This window comes from Nicotiana sylvestris, chromosome 7 (assembly GCF_000393655.2).
Source record: "Nicotiana sylvestris chromosome 7, ASM39365v2, whole genome shotgun sequence".
NCBI lineage: Eukaryota > Viridiplantae > Streptophyta > Magnoliopsida > Solanales > Solanaceae > Nicotiana > Nicotiana sylvestris.
The window spans coordinates 15,874,544-15,891,373 of NC_091063.1; the positions used below are offsets into that span (position 1 = coordinate 15,874,544).

The 16,830-nt window shown below is 37.6% G+C and overlaps 1 protein-coding gene across 3 annotated transcripts; it reads left to right on the forward strand.

Moving 5' to 3' along the window:
* The first annotated feature begins 1,096 nt into the window (after positions 1-1,096).
* On the forward strand, positions 1,097-9,642 carry LOC104215515 (uncharacterized). 3 transcript variants are annotated; one of them, XM_070150790.1, is made up of 6 exons: positions 1,097-1,489; positions 2,790-3,092; positions 3,173-3,215; positions 3,298-3,580; positions 4,032-4,110; positions 5,547-6,111. In XM_070150790.1, exons 1-6 carry the CDS (start codon positions 1,163-1,165, stop codon positions 5,766-5,768), a joined length of 1,257 nt encoding a protein of 418 aa, XP_070006891.1. In that variant the 5' UTR covers positions 1,097-1,162; the 3' UTR covers positions 5,769-6,111. The 3 variants fall into 3 exon arrangements, with proteins under 3 accessions (XP_070006891.1, XP_009763634.1, XP_070006892.1); XM_009765332.2 differs by having other exon boundaries at positions 3,292-3,580; positions 5,547-6,108; XM_070150791.1 differs by lacking the exons at positions 4,032-4,110; positions 5,547-6,111 and adding an exon at positions 9,104-9,642 and having other exon boundaries at positions 3,292-3,580.
* Positions 9,643-16,830: the final 7,188 nt, after the last annotated feature.

A 16,830-nucleotide genomic window follows, 5' to 3' on the forward strand; every position in this document is an offset into this window, starting at 1 on the left:
TTACGTACATTGTTGTTTTTGTGTTGCCTTCACTTTTTTTTCCTTCACTCGGTGTCTCATATCCGCATTGTAGTCTGATTATATCTGAATTCGTGCTGCGTAGGGCCCCATTTGAGAGAAAACGCTCCTTATCAAAGATTTTTTCATACACAAAGCTCGAACCTCAGACCTCTAATTAAGGGAAAGCATTCTCATTCACTACACCACATTCTTGGTGGTTGTATTGCCTTTACTACTTTAGCAAATGGGCATTCCAAAGGCTGTGATAATTCAAAACACTTCTCTCTAAAGAACTGAATTGGATGGGCAGTCTTTAATCCCAACTGAAATTATTCTCAATAATCTTTTTTTTTTTTGGAAATTAAAAGGGTAAAAAAGTTCTAAGAAAGTCAAACATCAACTTCAGAATAAAACTTTAATCCTAAATATTGGGTTAGTTCAATCAAATTTTAAAATACTAATGCTACATCCAACCTAAAATGGAGCAATATATTAGCAAAAAAAATGTAGCAATATCAAAGTCGGATTAATACTACTTCGTTGGAAAAACTAAACAGTATAATCGGTGTCAAAAATAATATCCGATAATATATATAACATATATAATTTTTATATATTGGCTAGTGGATATAGTTATTTTCATGTTTTGTGCCGATATAAGCTCGGACATGAAATTATTTTGGCTTTTTAAAATCCTTTTTCTTTTGAAATAATTGTTTTGTCATATATTTTAGTCGGTTGTTCATTCCAACTTAAAGTCTTTAAATAAAGATATTATTTCATTCACAAAACTTTAATTTTCAAGTAAAATGCATATTTTAACCAAATTTACTTTCAAATATCCTTTCTAACCTCAAATTCAAATAAAAAGATTTTTAAATTTTAACCAAATGCATGTCCAAATTAAAACGCCTAACTAGTTTAGGAAAATAAATTTTAAAGAGACTTATAAAAATTAAATACGTTTTACTTTAATGAGAAAAATGTCATGATTAGCTTACTGAAAAAATGCCACGTCATCCCTCGTACTCCCCACTCTACCTGAAAATGGAATATATGGCAAGAGGCAGTAAAAATCTCTGTCACTCTGCAAATACTCCTCTTACCACTAACGTACAACGTACGTTTCCGCCGGAGATTCTAACATTCTTTCCCGCCGTCAATGGCGAATCCCGGTCAACGGGAAGGGTACAACTTGGAGTACCGATGTAAGGTTGATGACTCATGGTACAGTGTACGACTCGTGCTAAAAGGCCAAAGGTTGACTGTGAAGTACGAGGGATATCAGGTGGAAGTCGACACGATTTTCGACGCCGGAGAATTTAAGTCGAAGGAGGAAGTCGATGAACTGGTCGGGAGGTTCCGGTGTGTGTCGCCGCAGCTGCAGGATAGTGAATGTTGTACTCTCAAGGAAGGTATGATTGTCTCTGTTGCCTGTAATGCTTTCGGTGAGGATGACATGCTGTTCTACGACGCTGTTATTGAAGCGGTGAGTTATGCACCTCAGTACTTGCTTATTTCCTCTGTATAATTTCCTCTGTTTTATGTTAGTTTAAGATAAGTTTGTATCTCCAGTGCGCGAAATCTATGGCGACAATCCTTTTTTTTATTTTTATTTTTATTTTTATTTTTTTTTAGCATTTTTTCCGTGAAAAGTTTGCCGATCTTTCTGTCCAAATGGAGCTGCGTAATATCTATTTTATGTGAAGATATGAACTCACTTTACGATTTAGTCCAATAAAAAATTTCTTTGCTTAAAATGAAATTCAAAATCTGTTAGCAAAAGCCAAAAGCCTTGCTATTACTTTACGTAATATGCTTTTACCCGAAGTTCTTTAGCCTTTCAGAGATCTATATCGTCAGTAGAAAAATATAAAGAAGTTCTAATTCCTCCATTTCATTTTATTTGAACCTTCTCGGAGAGCGATGATCAAATGGACTAATTTTCGGGGTGAATTCGAACCTAGATTATTTAAGTTTTTTGAAATAAACTTTAGATATTTAGAAACTAAATTAAAAAAAATACGCTTGAAATAGTAAAAGATTAATTCTTTTTGAAACAGATCTGAAATGTTGAAATACTCGGGATGAACCTCATAGTGAAGCTCGTGTGAGGTGAAATGTGCTTCTCCAATGAAGAACTCCACTTTAAAGAGAGAACAAATTTCATTCATTATCATAATTCAGAAACTTGTAGAGTATTAGAGAGCTGCTATATTTCAAAGAGTTACTGTTGAGAAACAATTGAATGATCCTCTTTCTAAGTGACAATTCTGAGGCTATTATCTTGGAATAATCTTGGGTTAATTAGAGTATTCACTCTTATTTGTACTCTCTATTGCACATCTTCTGGTAAAGTAAATTTGCTCCTCCCTAATTGACTAAAATCATTGAAATACTGTGTCTTCGTTACTCTCTGTTACTGTCATTTAACAACTTATGCTCTCAAATTCCTCAGTTTTCTGACCTCCATATAACACTGGAGAAATTCAAATTCGAGCTAAGCGGACTACAAGTGTTCCAAATTTCTCTATGGTTGTGTTTCTATTTCATTATAACAACTTAATAAGAGATCATATCTTGAGGCATATCCTTTTCATTCTTCTGTATTTAGATTCAATGGTGTGTTCATTCCTTTTTTATCAATAAATGAAAGCTTAAATTTTCTTTACTTACTTGAACTTTGAAAATAATTAAGAAAGCAGAAAGTCTAAGTATATATGTTATTTGACAAGTGATAGCGGAAACCACTGAATTGCTTCAAATTTGACTCTACCTCTCTTTGGTAGATACACAATGTGGACCATTCATTTCCCAATGGAGAGGAGGAGTGTTTATGCACCTTCATAATATCTTGGCTTCACGGTCCAAAGGAAGGATGCTTAACCGCTACCAGAATTGAAGGCATGTGTACCATAAAAGGTGTTGCTCAAGTTGATCCTAAAATAGCTTCCTTCTTGAAACTGGTGAACCAGAATCTTGGAAAATCCTCTTCCATGTTAACTTCTGCTTCGAAGAATGACAGTCCAGCATCTAAAGTATCATTTTGTGAAAGAACAGGCAGTAATTTGTCTATTAATTCATCCTTTGAGGCAAGTTTTACTGAATAATGTTCATAAATTGAGGTTGGGATGCGCACACCTAAGACATTAACTGCTTCCTTGTTCCATAGGGAATTAATAGTGCCAAGAGTATCGTTGGTGTGACATCAGGAGGTATGTTCTGAAACTCCATCACCTGTTATGATGCAATACTTTCACCTTTTCTTAATTTCTTCCTTATGAGCTGCAGCAACAGACAGTAAGTATAGCAGGGATTGGGAACAAGACAAAGATCTTGGAAGGCTATACCCAAGTTCCCATCTCATGCTTATTGAAAACTTGGAGAGAAACTTATTACCATCATCATTCAGGGATTTTATACATGAAAATACTTCTGTTTCATCAGAAGTATACATTTTACCAAGTCTATCTATGCCATATGCGAGAAGTATTATTGTGGTTGATTGTGAAGCGAAGCTTCAGCAGATACACCAGTTTTTGGAGAATCCGGCCCACCTTGTTGTGTCCTCAACTGGAAGGTATGCCCCATGCATTCAATTTCTTCATTGTTAATTTGTTATAGCTGACTATAATAAATGCTAACATGTCTATAAATGCATAGGAGCTATAGGTTCAGGTTGTATTGTCCCGTTTCACAATACTGATTCCATGAAGCAGTTAAGCAATTTTTGGCACTATTTGCTTTTCTTTATTTCTCAGTCTCTAAAATTGGTTTACTCCAATCCCCTGATATCTACATGGTAATGAAGCATTACGCCGTGTCGGGTGCCACTTTGGTCTCTAATGCTTTTATAAGCTAGTTCTTAGCGATTTAGGTGTTTAGGATCTCCAAGTAATCCTCTCCAAATTAAATTTGTGTCATAATTGTAGACCCTGTTGCCATTAATGCATACAATCAAGATTTTCATGCTCGTGCATCCATCTTCTAGACTGTCAGGGAGTCGCGTGTTTTTCGTTTGTCTTTCACAGGCCATTGGTTATAACTGAAAGAGATTCAAGGCAGGACATAATTAAGATGTGGTCTTGGAGCTTGGGCTACGGACCTCAGGTAAGACGTTACAACTTTATAGGTTACATGAAATCAGGCCGTAAGGCAAAAAAGGATCCACCTTTCCTGGATGTGCAGCATTTCATAAATGAGTTGAGAAACATACAAAATGTGATACAGGTTAAAAGATGTCCTTATATGAGGTACTTTGATAAAGTAGAAAAAGTTCCAGTATAAATAGATACCTGCTACTTGTCAAAAAAGAAGAAAAAAAGGGAACCTGGATGCTCCAATTATCACTTGTCAAACTCAATTACATTAAACAACAGGAAATTATAAAGGTAAGAATGTAGAAATATAGGTCATGATTGTGTGGAAGTTATGTTATTTAGGCGTATTAGAGACAACGCCGGCTGAAGGGTAAAGCAACCCAAGCAGGGGGCTTCAGGCCCCCAAATTCTGGGGGCGCCATTTTCAATTGACAATATTTTATAAATTAATTTTTTATATAAAAAATTGATTATCTTAAAGTTAAAATAAAATAAAAAACTTACAAACAGGAAAAGAAAATTTTAATTTGTTATTGATATTGACCCTTGAGTTTGAATAATCTGAAGCATACACAAATATTTTTAATTTTTTGTTTAGTGGGTAAAAACTGAGATTACTAGTTGATAAAAATCTGAAAAAAATATTTACTTAGCCTTGATTAAAACATAATAGCCACTCTGTGATAGTTTAGGCTTATTTTTTAAATTATATAGCATTAAAGAAAATATTACAAGTAGAAGATAAAACTCTAATCGACATACTTGATAAGATAACAAGACTTGATTTTTTTCAATGTTATTCCTTATAGAATAAAATATACTATAACAATTGCATCGGGGAAAGACATTTTTTCAAATTAAAATTGATAAAATCTTGTATAGGATCAACAATGTCTCGCGAGAAGCTAACTGGATTAGATGAGCAGTATTATCAGATGAAAAAAGAATTATTAGGATAACTCGATCATAAGAAAATTATTAATAATTTTGCATCTAAAAAAGTTAGAAAAATGTACTTCAAATAAAAATATCTAATTTTTTTTTAAAAAAAATAAAAATTAAGGTCTCTCATTAAATTTTGCTTTAGGCCACCAACAATGTTGAGCCACCCCTATTTAGGGAAAAGGTTCACTATCGGAATCAAACCCTTTTTCATCAGTAGTAGTTGGATGAAATGAAGAAGAGCAAAGTCACACCGACCCTGACCTTGTTGGAGTAATCGCCAACCCCTAAATCAAATTCACGCACGGACAAGCTTAATACATTGGTCCATGCACATCCGTACCTGCAGCATCTCCATAGATTTTTTATATGGGAGAGCGTTTTTTTGAAATTTGAACTTGGACAAGTCATATACTTCTGATTTCTCGTAGCGAATAGATGTCCTATAGCAGTTTGTCCAGGTTGATTTTCCCAACCTCACCTTAGTTCCCTGTCTTTATGTAGGATATGCATCTAGGATCAATAAGTACGGACAAAGATCTGATGGTGGTACATTCAGGAACAGAAACATACAAAAGAGCAAAGCAATTAAAAGATTTGTTTCTAGAGTTCACGACTCATCTAAAGCAACTTTATCAGAAGTTCTCTGTGGAAGAGATGATGATTTTGCAGACACAGCAACAGTTCAACCAGTCTTTTATTCATAGAGCTATGTGTGAGCCCTAGTATGTAGTGGTATATTGCTCGTGTATATTTTGGCCATTGCAACACGTACGTTCTTGACAGAGAAGTTGTTGTTTTTCTATAACATTAGAAGATTTAGGCTTTATATATTTTATATTTGTCAAAGTTGGAGTTCACTTCTTGTTCACTGAGCCTCTAAGAAAATGCCTTTTAAGCGACCTTGTTATATCCGGTATTTTTTTTTTCAAATTTTCATTACACAGATCGAGCATGAAATTCTTAGAGTGATTTGCCACTATACTATGCTGAAATGGAGATTTGAGGAGAGATAGGAACCCTAACTAATGAGGGAGAAGAGAGAAGAGGAGCGTGAAGATGAATGTAACCGTGGAAAAATGAATACTCTGTATCTCATTATTGTACAAGCTATGTATATATACAAGGCTTTACTAACTGCGATAACCACCTCACTAACCAATCACGTGTATCATTAACTAACTAACTAACACACCAATCTGCTAGCACATAAATAGACTAAACTACCCATGTATTCAAGTTACATCTTTGATCTCAACACTCCCCCTCAAGCTAGGTGGTAGAAAGACATCAAGTACACCTAGCTTGGACATCAAATACTCGTGTTGCACTCGTGGTAGACCTTTGGTTAGAATGTCTGCTAAGTGCTCCTTTGTAGCTACATATTTTGTTTGTACCAAACCATCCTGTATCTTTTCCCTTATAAAGTGAAGGTCTATTTCAATATGTTTAGTTCATTCATGAAATACTAGATTGGCAACTATTTGAATTGTTGCTTTATGTCAGTGTAGATGTTCACAGGGAGACCAACTTCTATACCAATGTCTTTGAACAGACCAAGTATCCACACCAATTCAGCTATAGTTGATGCAATGCTTCTGTACTCAGATTCTACAGAGCTCCTAGAAATGGTGCTCTGTTTCTTTGACTTCGATGATATGAGAGAATCACCATACTTGATGAAGAAGCCTGTTACTAACTTCCTAGTGATAGTTGTTAGTCTGCATCACAATATGCAGTGATAGTGTTTCTCTGTTTGCTAGACAACAGTATGCCTTGACCTAGTTGGTTCTTAACATATCTAACCACTCTTTGAGCAGCTTCCAAATGTGCTCTTTTCGGCTTCTGCATAAATTGGTTTAGTGTCTAAATACTATATGTTATATATGGCCTTGTGACAGTTAAGTAGAGTAGTTTCCCTAGTAACTTTTTATACTAGCTGAAGTCTGTTAACACTTCATCATCAATTGCATTAGAGCTGCTAGTATGTTCATCATACTCCTTAGTGGTCAGTTTGATGTTGGCTTCAATAGGTGTTGCTGCAGGTTTTGCTTCTCCCAGTCCAAGCCTAGAAATTAGCTTTAGAGTGTACTTCCTTTGGTGCATTAGAATGCCTTGTTGTGACCTGGCAAAATCAATTCCAAGAAAGTATTTAAGATCTCCTAGGTCTTTTTTTTTCATTTTGAATGTCAGTTGCAACTTGGTCTTCATCTCTACTATTAATGTCAGTTTAGGCCTAGTGATTAGCATGTCATCAACATAAACCAAGATGATTATGATGTGTTCCCCTGACCCTTTGATGAATAGGGAGTGATCATGTTGGCTTTGCATGAAGCCAAACCTCATAAGTGTCTCAAACAACTTATCATTCCACTGTCTTGGTTCATGTTTGAGCCCATATAGAGATTTCAAGAGTCTGCATGCTGGTCTTGTCTCCCTCTGACTCTGAAATCCCTGGGGTAAAGTCATGTATATCTCATCATGTGGGTCCCCTTGAAGAAAAGCATTGTACTCATCCATTTGATGAATGTGCCAATGTTCAGAGGCAGCAACAACTAGGATGGTTCTAACAGTAACCATCTTAACTACTAGATTTAATGTTTCTTGGTAGTCAATACCCTCATGTTGGATGTACCATTTGGCCACCAGCCTGGCTTTGAACGTTTCCACCTCTCCTGTAGCTTTGTACTTCACCTTATAGATCCACTTACATCTAATAGGCACGTTGCCTTCAGGTAAGGACACCACATCCCAGGTGTGATTGGATTCTAATGCAGCAATTTCAGCTTGCATAGCTTCAACCCACCTAGGATCTTGAACAGCTTGCTCAAAAGAAGTAGTCTCCTAGATTGCAGAGAATGCTGTCAAATAGGCCTGATACTTGGGAGAAATTCCATCACAGGACACATAGTTAGCAATGGAATAGGGACCAGACTTTTGTCCAGGTTGTGATACAAAGTCATTCATCCATATAGGAGCCTGCCTTGTCCTCAAAGATCTCCTCAGACTAGTAGAGTTCTGAGTAGAAGGAGGAAGTGTAGAAGGCATCACATCTTCTACTAACTAGTGCAAAGGAGAAGAGTCAGTAGACTCATGCCTAGCAGGAACATAAGGAAGTGAAGGCTGCTCTTCACTAGAAGTCTAGAACTGGACAAGTCGGGAGGCAAGATAATAAGAGGTATTGTGGATGTGATATCTTTGAAGGGAAATATATCTTCCCTAAAGTTGACATCCATGTTGATAAAAAAAATAATGAGAAGAGAGATCCAGTAGAATGTAGGCCTTCTGAGTATCAGAGAAGCCCATGAGAACAACTGGCTTAGCTCTGGGCATAAGTTTATATGTTTTATGAACTTGCTTGGCATAGCACAAGCAACCAAGAATTCTTAAGTGACCCAGGTTAGGTGCCCTACCATACAACATTTCAAAGGGAGAAAGACCATGAAAATAGAAGATGGCATCCTATTTATGATGTACAATGTTGCAAGCACACAATGCCCCCAATACTTGATGGCAATATTAGCTTGAAACCTTAAATCTCGTGTGACTCTCTAGGATGTGCATGTGTTTTCTCTCAGCAACTCCATTTTGCTAAGGAGTATAAGCACATATACTTTAATGAATAATACCATACTTCTGAAACAATATGGTACAGTTAGAGTTAACAAACTCAGAGCCATTGCCTGACCCGACTACTTTCATAATTTTGTTAAACTGAATTTGAATGAACACAATAAGCTGAGTAAGAACCACACACACACATCAGATTTGAGCTTCAGTAGGAATAACCAAGTCATCGTAGTAAAGTCATTGACCTCTGTCAAAAAATACTTATTGCCATCAAAAGTTGCACAGTTATATAGACCCCAAAAACATCAAGATGTATTAGATCAAAGGCAGCAACAATCATAATACAACTAGAAGCGAATGGCAACCTAGTTTGCCTAGCACAAGGGTGATAACTAGGGATTCTAGTTCATTTTACACTCTTTTTTACTTGAGTTTTGATTAAAAATGTATACAAATAGTTCCAAAGGCTTACATGTTGTACTTGTTTGCAGGATTTGGTCAAAAAAGTGACAAGTAGTCAAAATCAGCTCAAAAAGGAGTGAAACATGCACAAGTACAAAAAACAAGTCAAGGCAGTGTTGCAACATAAAATCAGTTGCAGCCGCAACAGACCCACCGCGGTCGCAGACCATTTAGTGCGGTCCCCAGTGTAGGAGTTCAGAGAGGTGCACTTTTGGAGCTTCAAGAAGTGCGATCCGCGGAGGATTTCTCGCGGCCGCAATCCATTTTATGCGGTGCGTGGAGAGGGGTTTCAGAGAGTTGGGAGTTTGGATGATTGAAGCCAGCGCAGTTCGCATAGCATTTTGTGCGGACTGCAGTGAAGCCACCGCGACCGCGGAGCATTTTATGTGACCCGCGGTGGCCAGATTCAGAGAGTGATAAGTCAAGCCAAAAAGCCTCATCGCGGCCGCGGTGCATTTTCCGCGGTCCGCAATACCTCCATCAGGGGTATTTTTGTCCAGAATATTTGGCTTAGTATAAATACTTTCTTTTCACATTTTTAGTGTATCTTTTTTAATCTGTTAGAGTCCATAGCACGTGAACGGCTGCTTTGTTCCATTTTGAGTAATTTGTAGTTAGATTAACATTGAATCTTCAATCTCTTAGTTTGTAATCATAATTTATGGGTTATTCTTCATCTAATTTTTTGTTTTCTTCCATTATTATGAGTATCTAGATCCATTAGCTAGGGTTGTGGCTCAACCCTAGTGTCGGTATTTGATGGATTTTTTGAATTAAGGCTTAGATGTTTATGGATAATTGATATTTGGACTGATTTGTGTTTTTCATGTTGAATTAGTGATTGTAAACAATTTGTACCTATTTGACTTGGGTTCTTCTTGAGAAAGAGAGCTTGAGTCTAGAAAAAAATCAGTCCAACAAGGAATTGGGGTGTATTCAAGAGATTGATAGCCCTAATTAAAGGGTTAAACCTAGAGATTGTAATACCCGACTTGAGCATATATTGCTTGCACAATTTTGACACCCAATTGGTCTTGAGAAAGTCAATTAGGGAAAGTTCACTCAAGCTACCGAGAGGTATAGAGTGAGTAGTTTCGTGCATTGGCTATATCGCAGTACCCAACATAATACATTTGCTTTAGGCTTTAGAACCCGTCAAGTATCCACCTAGGAGAAAGTCAGTTCCCTAGTGCCTCTTTAACTATTTAGAAAACCTTACAAGCAATCACTCTTCGTTTAATTTAGCATACTATTAGCATAAAAATTAGAAGTAACAAAACAAACAAATATAACTGGAAGTGTAATTAAGAGTACTACGCACAACTAGTTTAAATAGGAATCCAATTCCCAATTTTAGCTCCATGTGGATTCGATCCCTACCATCTCGGCTAAAAGTTGCATCGACCGCTCTCGCCACTTTTTAGTGGTGTAGGGTTAGCACCGATCACTTTTTGGAGTCGTTGCCGGGGAGCTAACGGTTTTGGCTATCTATCTAAATAGTTTTGTGTATTATTTTTCTTTCCTTCTATGTTACTAATTTGTGTGTGTCGCAAACTCAGGTACAAAATGGCGGCAAACAACGCACCTCTTGAAGACCTTCCACCGGGGGAGAAGATAGATGACAATATTGATGATGAGGTTCCTATAGTACCTCAAGGACAAAGGAGAGGCTGTCATGCCAATGATAATATTCCAGACCCTCCCCCGCCACCTCTAAGAGAAAGAAGTTAATGACTCAAAAAGTCAAGAGAATGTGTGCCAAAATGAAGTAAATGAAGTGTTTAAGGGAAGATGGAACCTACTTAGACCAAATATTTTCTACCCTTAACCAATAGCCTTCAATATATCTCCACAAAAATCCAATATGATCTTGAATTGAATGAAGCTTACATTAGTGGTGACTCACATAAGGGGCAAGCTTATGGTACTTAGAGCCAGACTTATGATCTTTCTTTGAGAGAGATGAGTGTGTTTTCCAAAATCCTTGTTCTGAGTGCTACAACCTAAAAAGTGAGGTGTGCTTATGAAGAGTTGAGGAGTATGAGTTTGGATTCCACAATGACTAAAGTAGTAGAAAGAGTTTCCTTGATGAGTTGAGTCAACTCTTGATGCTCTTGTGTCGCACTAAATCCATGGTGCTTAAAAGGTTGAATGTTGTTAATGATTCATTTGAATTGAGGGCAATTGTTAGTCCCAATTGATACTAGATGAGGTCACTTTAGGTCAGCTGAATTTTCTTGGATTTATTTTTAAGGAGGTGGGACTTATTTTATTTGCTTGAGGACAAGCAAAAGCTTAAGTTTGGGGTAGTTGATAACTAGGGATTCTAGTTCATTTTACAATCCTTTTTACTTGAGTTTTGATTAAAAATGTATACAAATAGTCCCAAAGGCTTACATGTTGTACTTGTTTGCAGGGTTTGGTCAAAAAAGTGACAAGTAGTCAAAACCAGCTCAAAAAGGAGTGAAACATGCAAAGTACTAAGAACAAGTTAAGGCACTGCTGCAGCATAAAATCAACTGCAACTGAAAAAGACCTACCGCGGTCGCAGATCATTTAGTGCGGTCCGTAGTAGAGGAGTTCAGAGAGGAGCACTTTTGGAGCTTCATGAAGTGCGGTCCGCGGAGGATTTCTCGCGGCCGCAAAAGCCTCTTCGCGGCCGCAATCCATTTTATGCGGTCTGCGGAGAGGGGTTCAGAGAGTTGGGAGTTTGAACGATTGAAGCCAGCGCAGTCCGCGGAGCATTTTGTGCGGACCGAACTGAAGCCACCGCGGAGCATTTTATGCGGCCTGCAGTGGCCAAATTCAGAGAGTGAGAAGTCAATCCAAAAAGCCTCATCGCGGCCGCGGTGCATTTTCCGTGGTCCGCAATACTTCCATCAGGGGTATTTTTGTCCAAAAAATTCAGCCTAGTATAAATACTTTCTTTTCACATTTTTAGGGTATCTTTTATAATCTGTTAGAGTCCAGAGCACGTGAACGGCTGTTTTGTTTCATTTTGAGTAATTTGTAGTTAGATTAACACTGAATCTTCAATCTCTTAGTTTGTAATCATAATTTATGGGTTATTCTTCATCTAATTTTTTGTTTTCTTCCATTATTATGAGTAGCTAGACCCATTAGCTAGAGTTGTAGCTCAACCCTAGTGTGGGTATTTGATAGGTCTTTTGATTTAAGGTTTAGATGTTTATGGGTAATTGATATTTGGACTAATTTGTATTTTTCATGTTGAATTAGTGATTGAAAACATTAATTTTGCCTATTTGACTTGGGTTCTTCTAGAGAAAGAGAGCTTGAGTCTAGGAAAATTAGCCCAACAAGGAATTGGGTTGTTTTAAGAGATTGATAGCCTCAATTAAAGGGTTAAACCTAGAGATAGTAATACCTGACTTGAGCCTATATTGCTTGCACAATTTTGACACCCAATTGGTCTTGAGAAAGTCAATTAGGGCAAAGTCACTCAAGCTACCGATAGGTATAGAGTGAGTAGTTCCGTGCATTGGCTATATCGAATCCCCAACATAACACCTTTGCGTTAGGCTTTAGAACCCGTCAAGTATCCACCTAGGAGAAAGTCACTTCCTTAGTGTCTCTTTAACTATTTAGAAAAACTTACAAGCAATCACTCTTAGTTTAATTTAGCATGCTATTTGATCACGCCCAACTCTAGTCCTAAAAAGGATAAGTGGTCGCTGCAAATATAATCCGGTCTAAAAATTTGGAGTCGAATCCCACAAAGAACTAATGCTTAGCTATATCTGTTTAATATCACTAAAAAGACACGTTTGAACAATTTTCTAAATTATAAAGATTGATATTTATATTTCTAACTAATTAACTAGCAAATACTAGTAAATGGTAAAATTATCAACTAACGAGACAAAGGGTTGGAGACTAAATTAAGGAGGTCTAGAGTTATGATTTTCCCAATTGTCGAAATCCTTCTAGCTATGTTCCCTACAATTTTTTCAATGTATTCTCTACTGATCGTGAGCACTTTAGGTGTTGTAATTCTCTCTCGAGCAACTACAATAATTTACTAGACATATTCTCTTGAACTACGCTAGTTGGTTTTATCTAACTGCTCATTATGACCACGTCAAGGCTTTGTTATTTCTAAACCTACCTTTAAACCCCCTGTATTGATTTCTCACATACGTTAGGAGTGACGTTATTCAACAATCACCTAAATATGTATCCTTTCTCAAACAACACATAATAAATAGGCACAGTCAATCGATGGCCATTCAATCAACAACAATAAATACGTAGTTTAACAAGTAGAGAAATCCAACGGCTCAATTATATAAAAACATAACAAGAATTTATCCTACAAAAGATATATCAAAACCCTAGATAACAATTTAGCTATTTATAATAGTTTGTAAAATTACAATACTAAAAATCATAACCAAAAATGAAAAATAGGAAGAGGAAGGAAAAACTCGTTGAAGAATTCCCCGCCCTGCTCCTATTGTGTTCTTGACTCCTTAGGTCGAATCCTCGGTCTCCTTAGCCTCCTTAGGTCTAATTTTTATGTCAAAAATGTGCCCCACCTTTAAAAATACCATTTTTCCATGTATATATACCAAGTAGGGTCGGGCCCAAATAATTATACCTTCTCCTACGTGAAAAAGGATAATATTTCACGTCTGGACTGCGGCGGCCACGGTCAACCGCGGTCAACCGTAGTATATGGCAGGTATACTGCCTCAGCCCGCCTCAGCTCCGCGGTCTCGGTTTCGACCGCACTTTTCACCCTTTTGTGTTTGGAATTTGAAAAAACATAAAACATAAAAGTTGTAGCCCTTGGAGTTAGCTTTCCATCCATATATTGCTTAGCCCAAATGTCTTTCTAAGAAATAAGTTATGTGCATTTTACTAGACAGTACGCAATATGCCTAATCGAGTCTTCGTTTTGTTGCTTTATCATCCGTTGATCCCCGAATACGATTCCGGCTTAATTTCTTGGGCTTTTACTCAGACTTCAAAGTTACAAATCACTTGAATTCATTTTATAACATCTATATAGCTCGGAATCACTCCTACAAGGCATAAAACACACCGTTAGTGCAAAACACTAGCGATTAAAGCGCAAATTCAACTAAAGTGCAGTAAATTAGAGTGTAATAATCGACTAAAATACGCAATTATAGCCTATCATCAACACCCCACACTTAAACCATTACTCGTCCTCGAGCAATCAAACTACACTTTATATAGACATGACCTTTTTAAATAATTTTCCTAACTCATCACACCAAGAATATTTAAAATAGACTAAGCACAAAAGCGTAACATCTTCACCTCAAGATTTGACTCACAAGTACCACGCATTATTCACAACTCACCTACTTACTCTAACATAGAGGTCACTGACATTACCTTTCCTTCATGAATCAAGTTCCCTCACACAACAAAAGAGAGTAGTTCCACACAATAAATCCATGGTGCTTAAAAGGTTGAATGTTGTTAATGATTCATTTGAATTGAGGGCAATTGTTAGTCCCAATTGATGTTAGATGAGGTCACTTTAGGTCAGCTGAATTTTCTTGGATTTACTCTTAAGGAGGTGGGACTTATTTTGTTTGCTTGAGGACAAGCAAAAGCTTAAGTTTGGGGGAGTTGATAACAAGGGATTCTAGTTCATTTTACACTCCTTTTTACTTGAGTTTTGATTAAAAATATATACAAATAGTCCCAAAGGCTTACATTTTGTACTTGTTTGTAGGGTTTGGTCAAAAAAGTGACAAGTAGTCAAAACCAGCTCAAAAAGGAGTGAAACATATACAAGTACCAAGAACAAGTCAAGGCACTGCTGCAGCATAAAATCAACTGCAGCCGCAACAGACCCACCGCGGCCGCAGACCATTTAGTGCGATTGCGGTGGAGGAGTTTAGAAGGTGCACTTTTGGAGCTTCAAGAAGTGCGGTCCGCGGAGGATTTCTCACGGCCGCAGTCCATTTTATGCGGTCCGTGGAGAGGGTTTTCAGAGAGTTGGGAGTTTGGACGATTGAAGCCAGCGCGGTCCACGGAGCATTTTGTGCTGACCGCAGTGAAGCCACCACGGCCGTGGTGCATTTTATGCGGCCCGCAGTGGCCAGATTTAGAGAGTGAGAAGTGAAGCCAAAAAGCCTCATCGCGGCCGCGGTGCGCAATACCTTTGTCAGGGGTATTTTTGTCCAAAAAATTCGCCCTAGTATAAATACTTTCTTTTCACATTTTTAGGGTATCTTTTGTAATCTGTTAGAGTCCAGAGCACGTGAACGGCTGTTTTGTTCCATTTTGAGTAATTTGTAGTTAGATTAACATTGAATCTTCAATCTCTTAGTTTGTAATCATAATTTATGGGTTATTCTTTATCTAATTTTCTATTTTCTTCCATTATTATGAGTAGCTAGACCCATTAGCTAGGGTTGTGGCTCAACCCTAGTGTGGGTATTTGATGGGTCTTTTGATTTAAGGCTTAGATGTTTATGGGTAGTTGATATTTGGACTGATTTGTATTTTCCATGTTGAATTAGTGATTGCAAACACTAATTTTTGCCTATTTGACTTGGGTTTTTCTTGAGAAAGAGAGCTTGAGTGTAGGAAAATCAGTCCAACAAGGAATTTTGGTGTATTCAAGAGATTGATAGCCCCAATTAAAGGGTTAAACCTAGAGATAGTAATACCCGACTTGAGCCTATATTGATTGCACAATTTTGACACCCAATTGGTCTTGAGAAAATCAATTAGTGCAAAATCACTCAAGCTACCGAGAGGTATAGAATGAGTAATTTCGTGCATTGGCTATATCACAAACCCCAACATAACACCTTTGCTTTAGGCTTTAGAACCCGTCAAGTATCCACCTAGGAGAAAGTCACTTCCCTAGTGCCTCTTTAACTATTCAGAAAACCTTACAAGCAATAACTTTTAGTTTAATTTAGCATACTATTAGCATAAAAATTAGAAGTAACAAAACAAGCAAATATGATTAGAAGTGTAATTAAGAGTACTACGCACTACTAGTTTAAATAGGAATCCAATTCCCAATTCTAGCTCCCTGTGGATTCGATCCCGACCATCTCGACTAAAAGCTGCATCGACCGCTCTCGCCATTTTTTAGTGGTGTATGGTTGGCACCGATCACTTTTTGGTGTCGTTGCCGGAGAGCTAACGGTTTTGGCTATCTATCTAAATAGTTTTGTGTATTGTTTTTCTTTTCTTCTGTGTTACTAATTTTGTGTGTGTCGCAAACTCAGGTACAAAATGGCAGCAAACAACACACCTCTTGGAGACCTTCCATCAGGGGAGGAGGTAGACTACAATATTGATGATGAGGTTCATATAGTACCTCAAGGACAAAGGAGAGGCCGCCAGGCCAATGATAATGTTCCAGACCCTCCCCCGCCACCTCCAAGAGTGGCTCCTCGAGTGCTTCCAAACCAAGGATATGCTAGTGCAATTGTCCCACCCCGGATCCGGGCAGGCAATTTTCAAATTACAAATGTGATGCTGACTTTGTTAGAGCAGCGAGGGTATTTCACAGGTGCTCCCCATCATAATGCTTACAAACATCTTAAAGGTTTCGTGGATACCTGTTGGGGGAGCAACCAAACAAATGTGTCAGAGGATGCACTTCGATTGAGATTATTCCCTTTCTCACTTAGAGGGAAGGCTTTGAACTGGCTTGAAAGTCTTCCCAACCATTCCATAAGTACTTGGGATGAGTTGACGGATAAATCCATTGCTAAGTTTCTCTCGCCGGAAC

What these genes read in the sequence shown, in the direction of transcription:
- LOC104215515 (XM_009765332.2), top strand. Translation starts at nt 1,163, where the DNA reads ATGGCGAATCCCGGTCAACGGGAAGGGTACAACTTGGAGTACCGATGT. An exon ending in ACGACGCTGTTATTGAAGCG is followed by an intron (nt 1,490 to 2,789) that starts GTGAGTTATGCA and finishes TCTCTTTGGTAG; the next exon opens with ATACACAATGTGGACCATTC. An exon ending in CGTTGGTGTGACATCAGGAG is followed by an intron (nt 3,216 to 3,291) that starts GTATGTTCTGAA and finishes TATGAGCTGCAG; the next exon opens with CAACAGACAGTAAGTATAGC.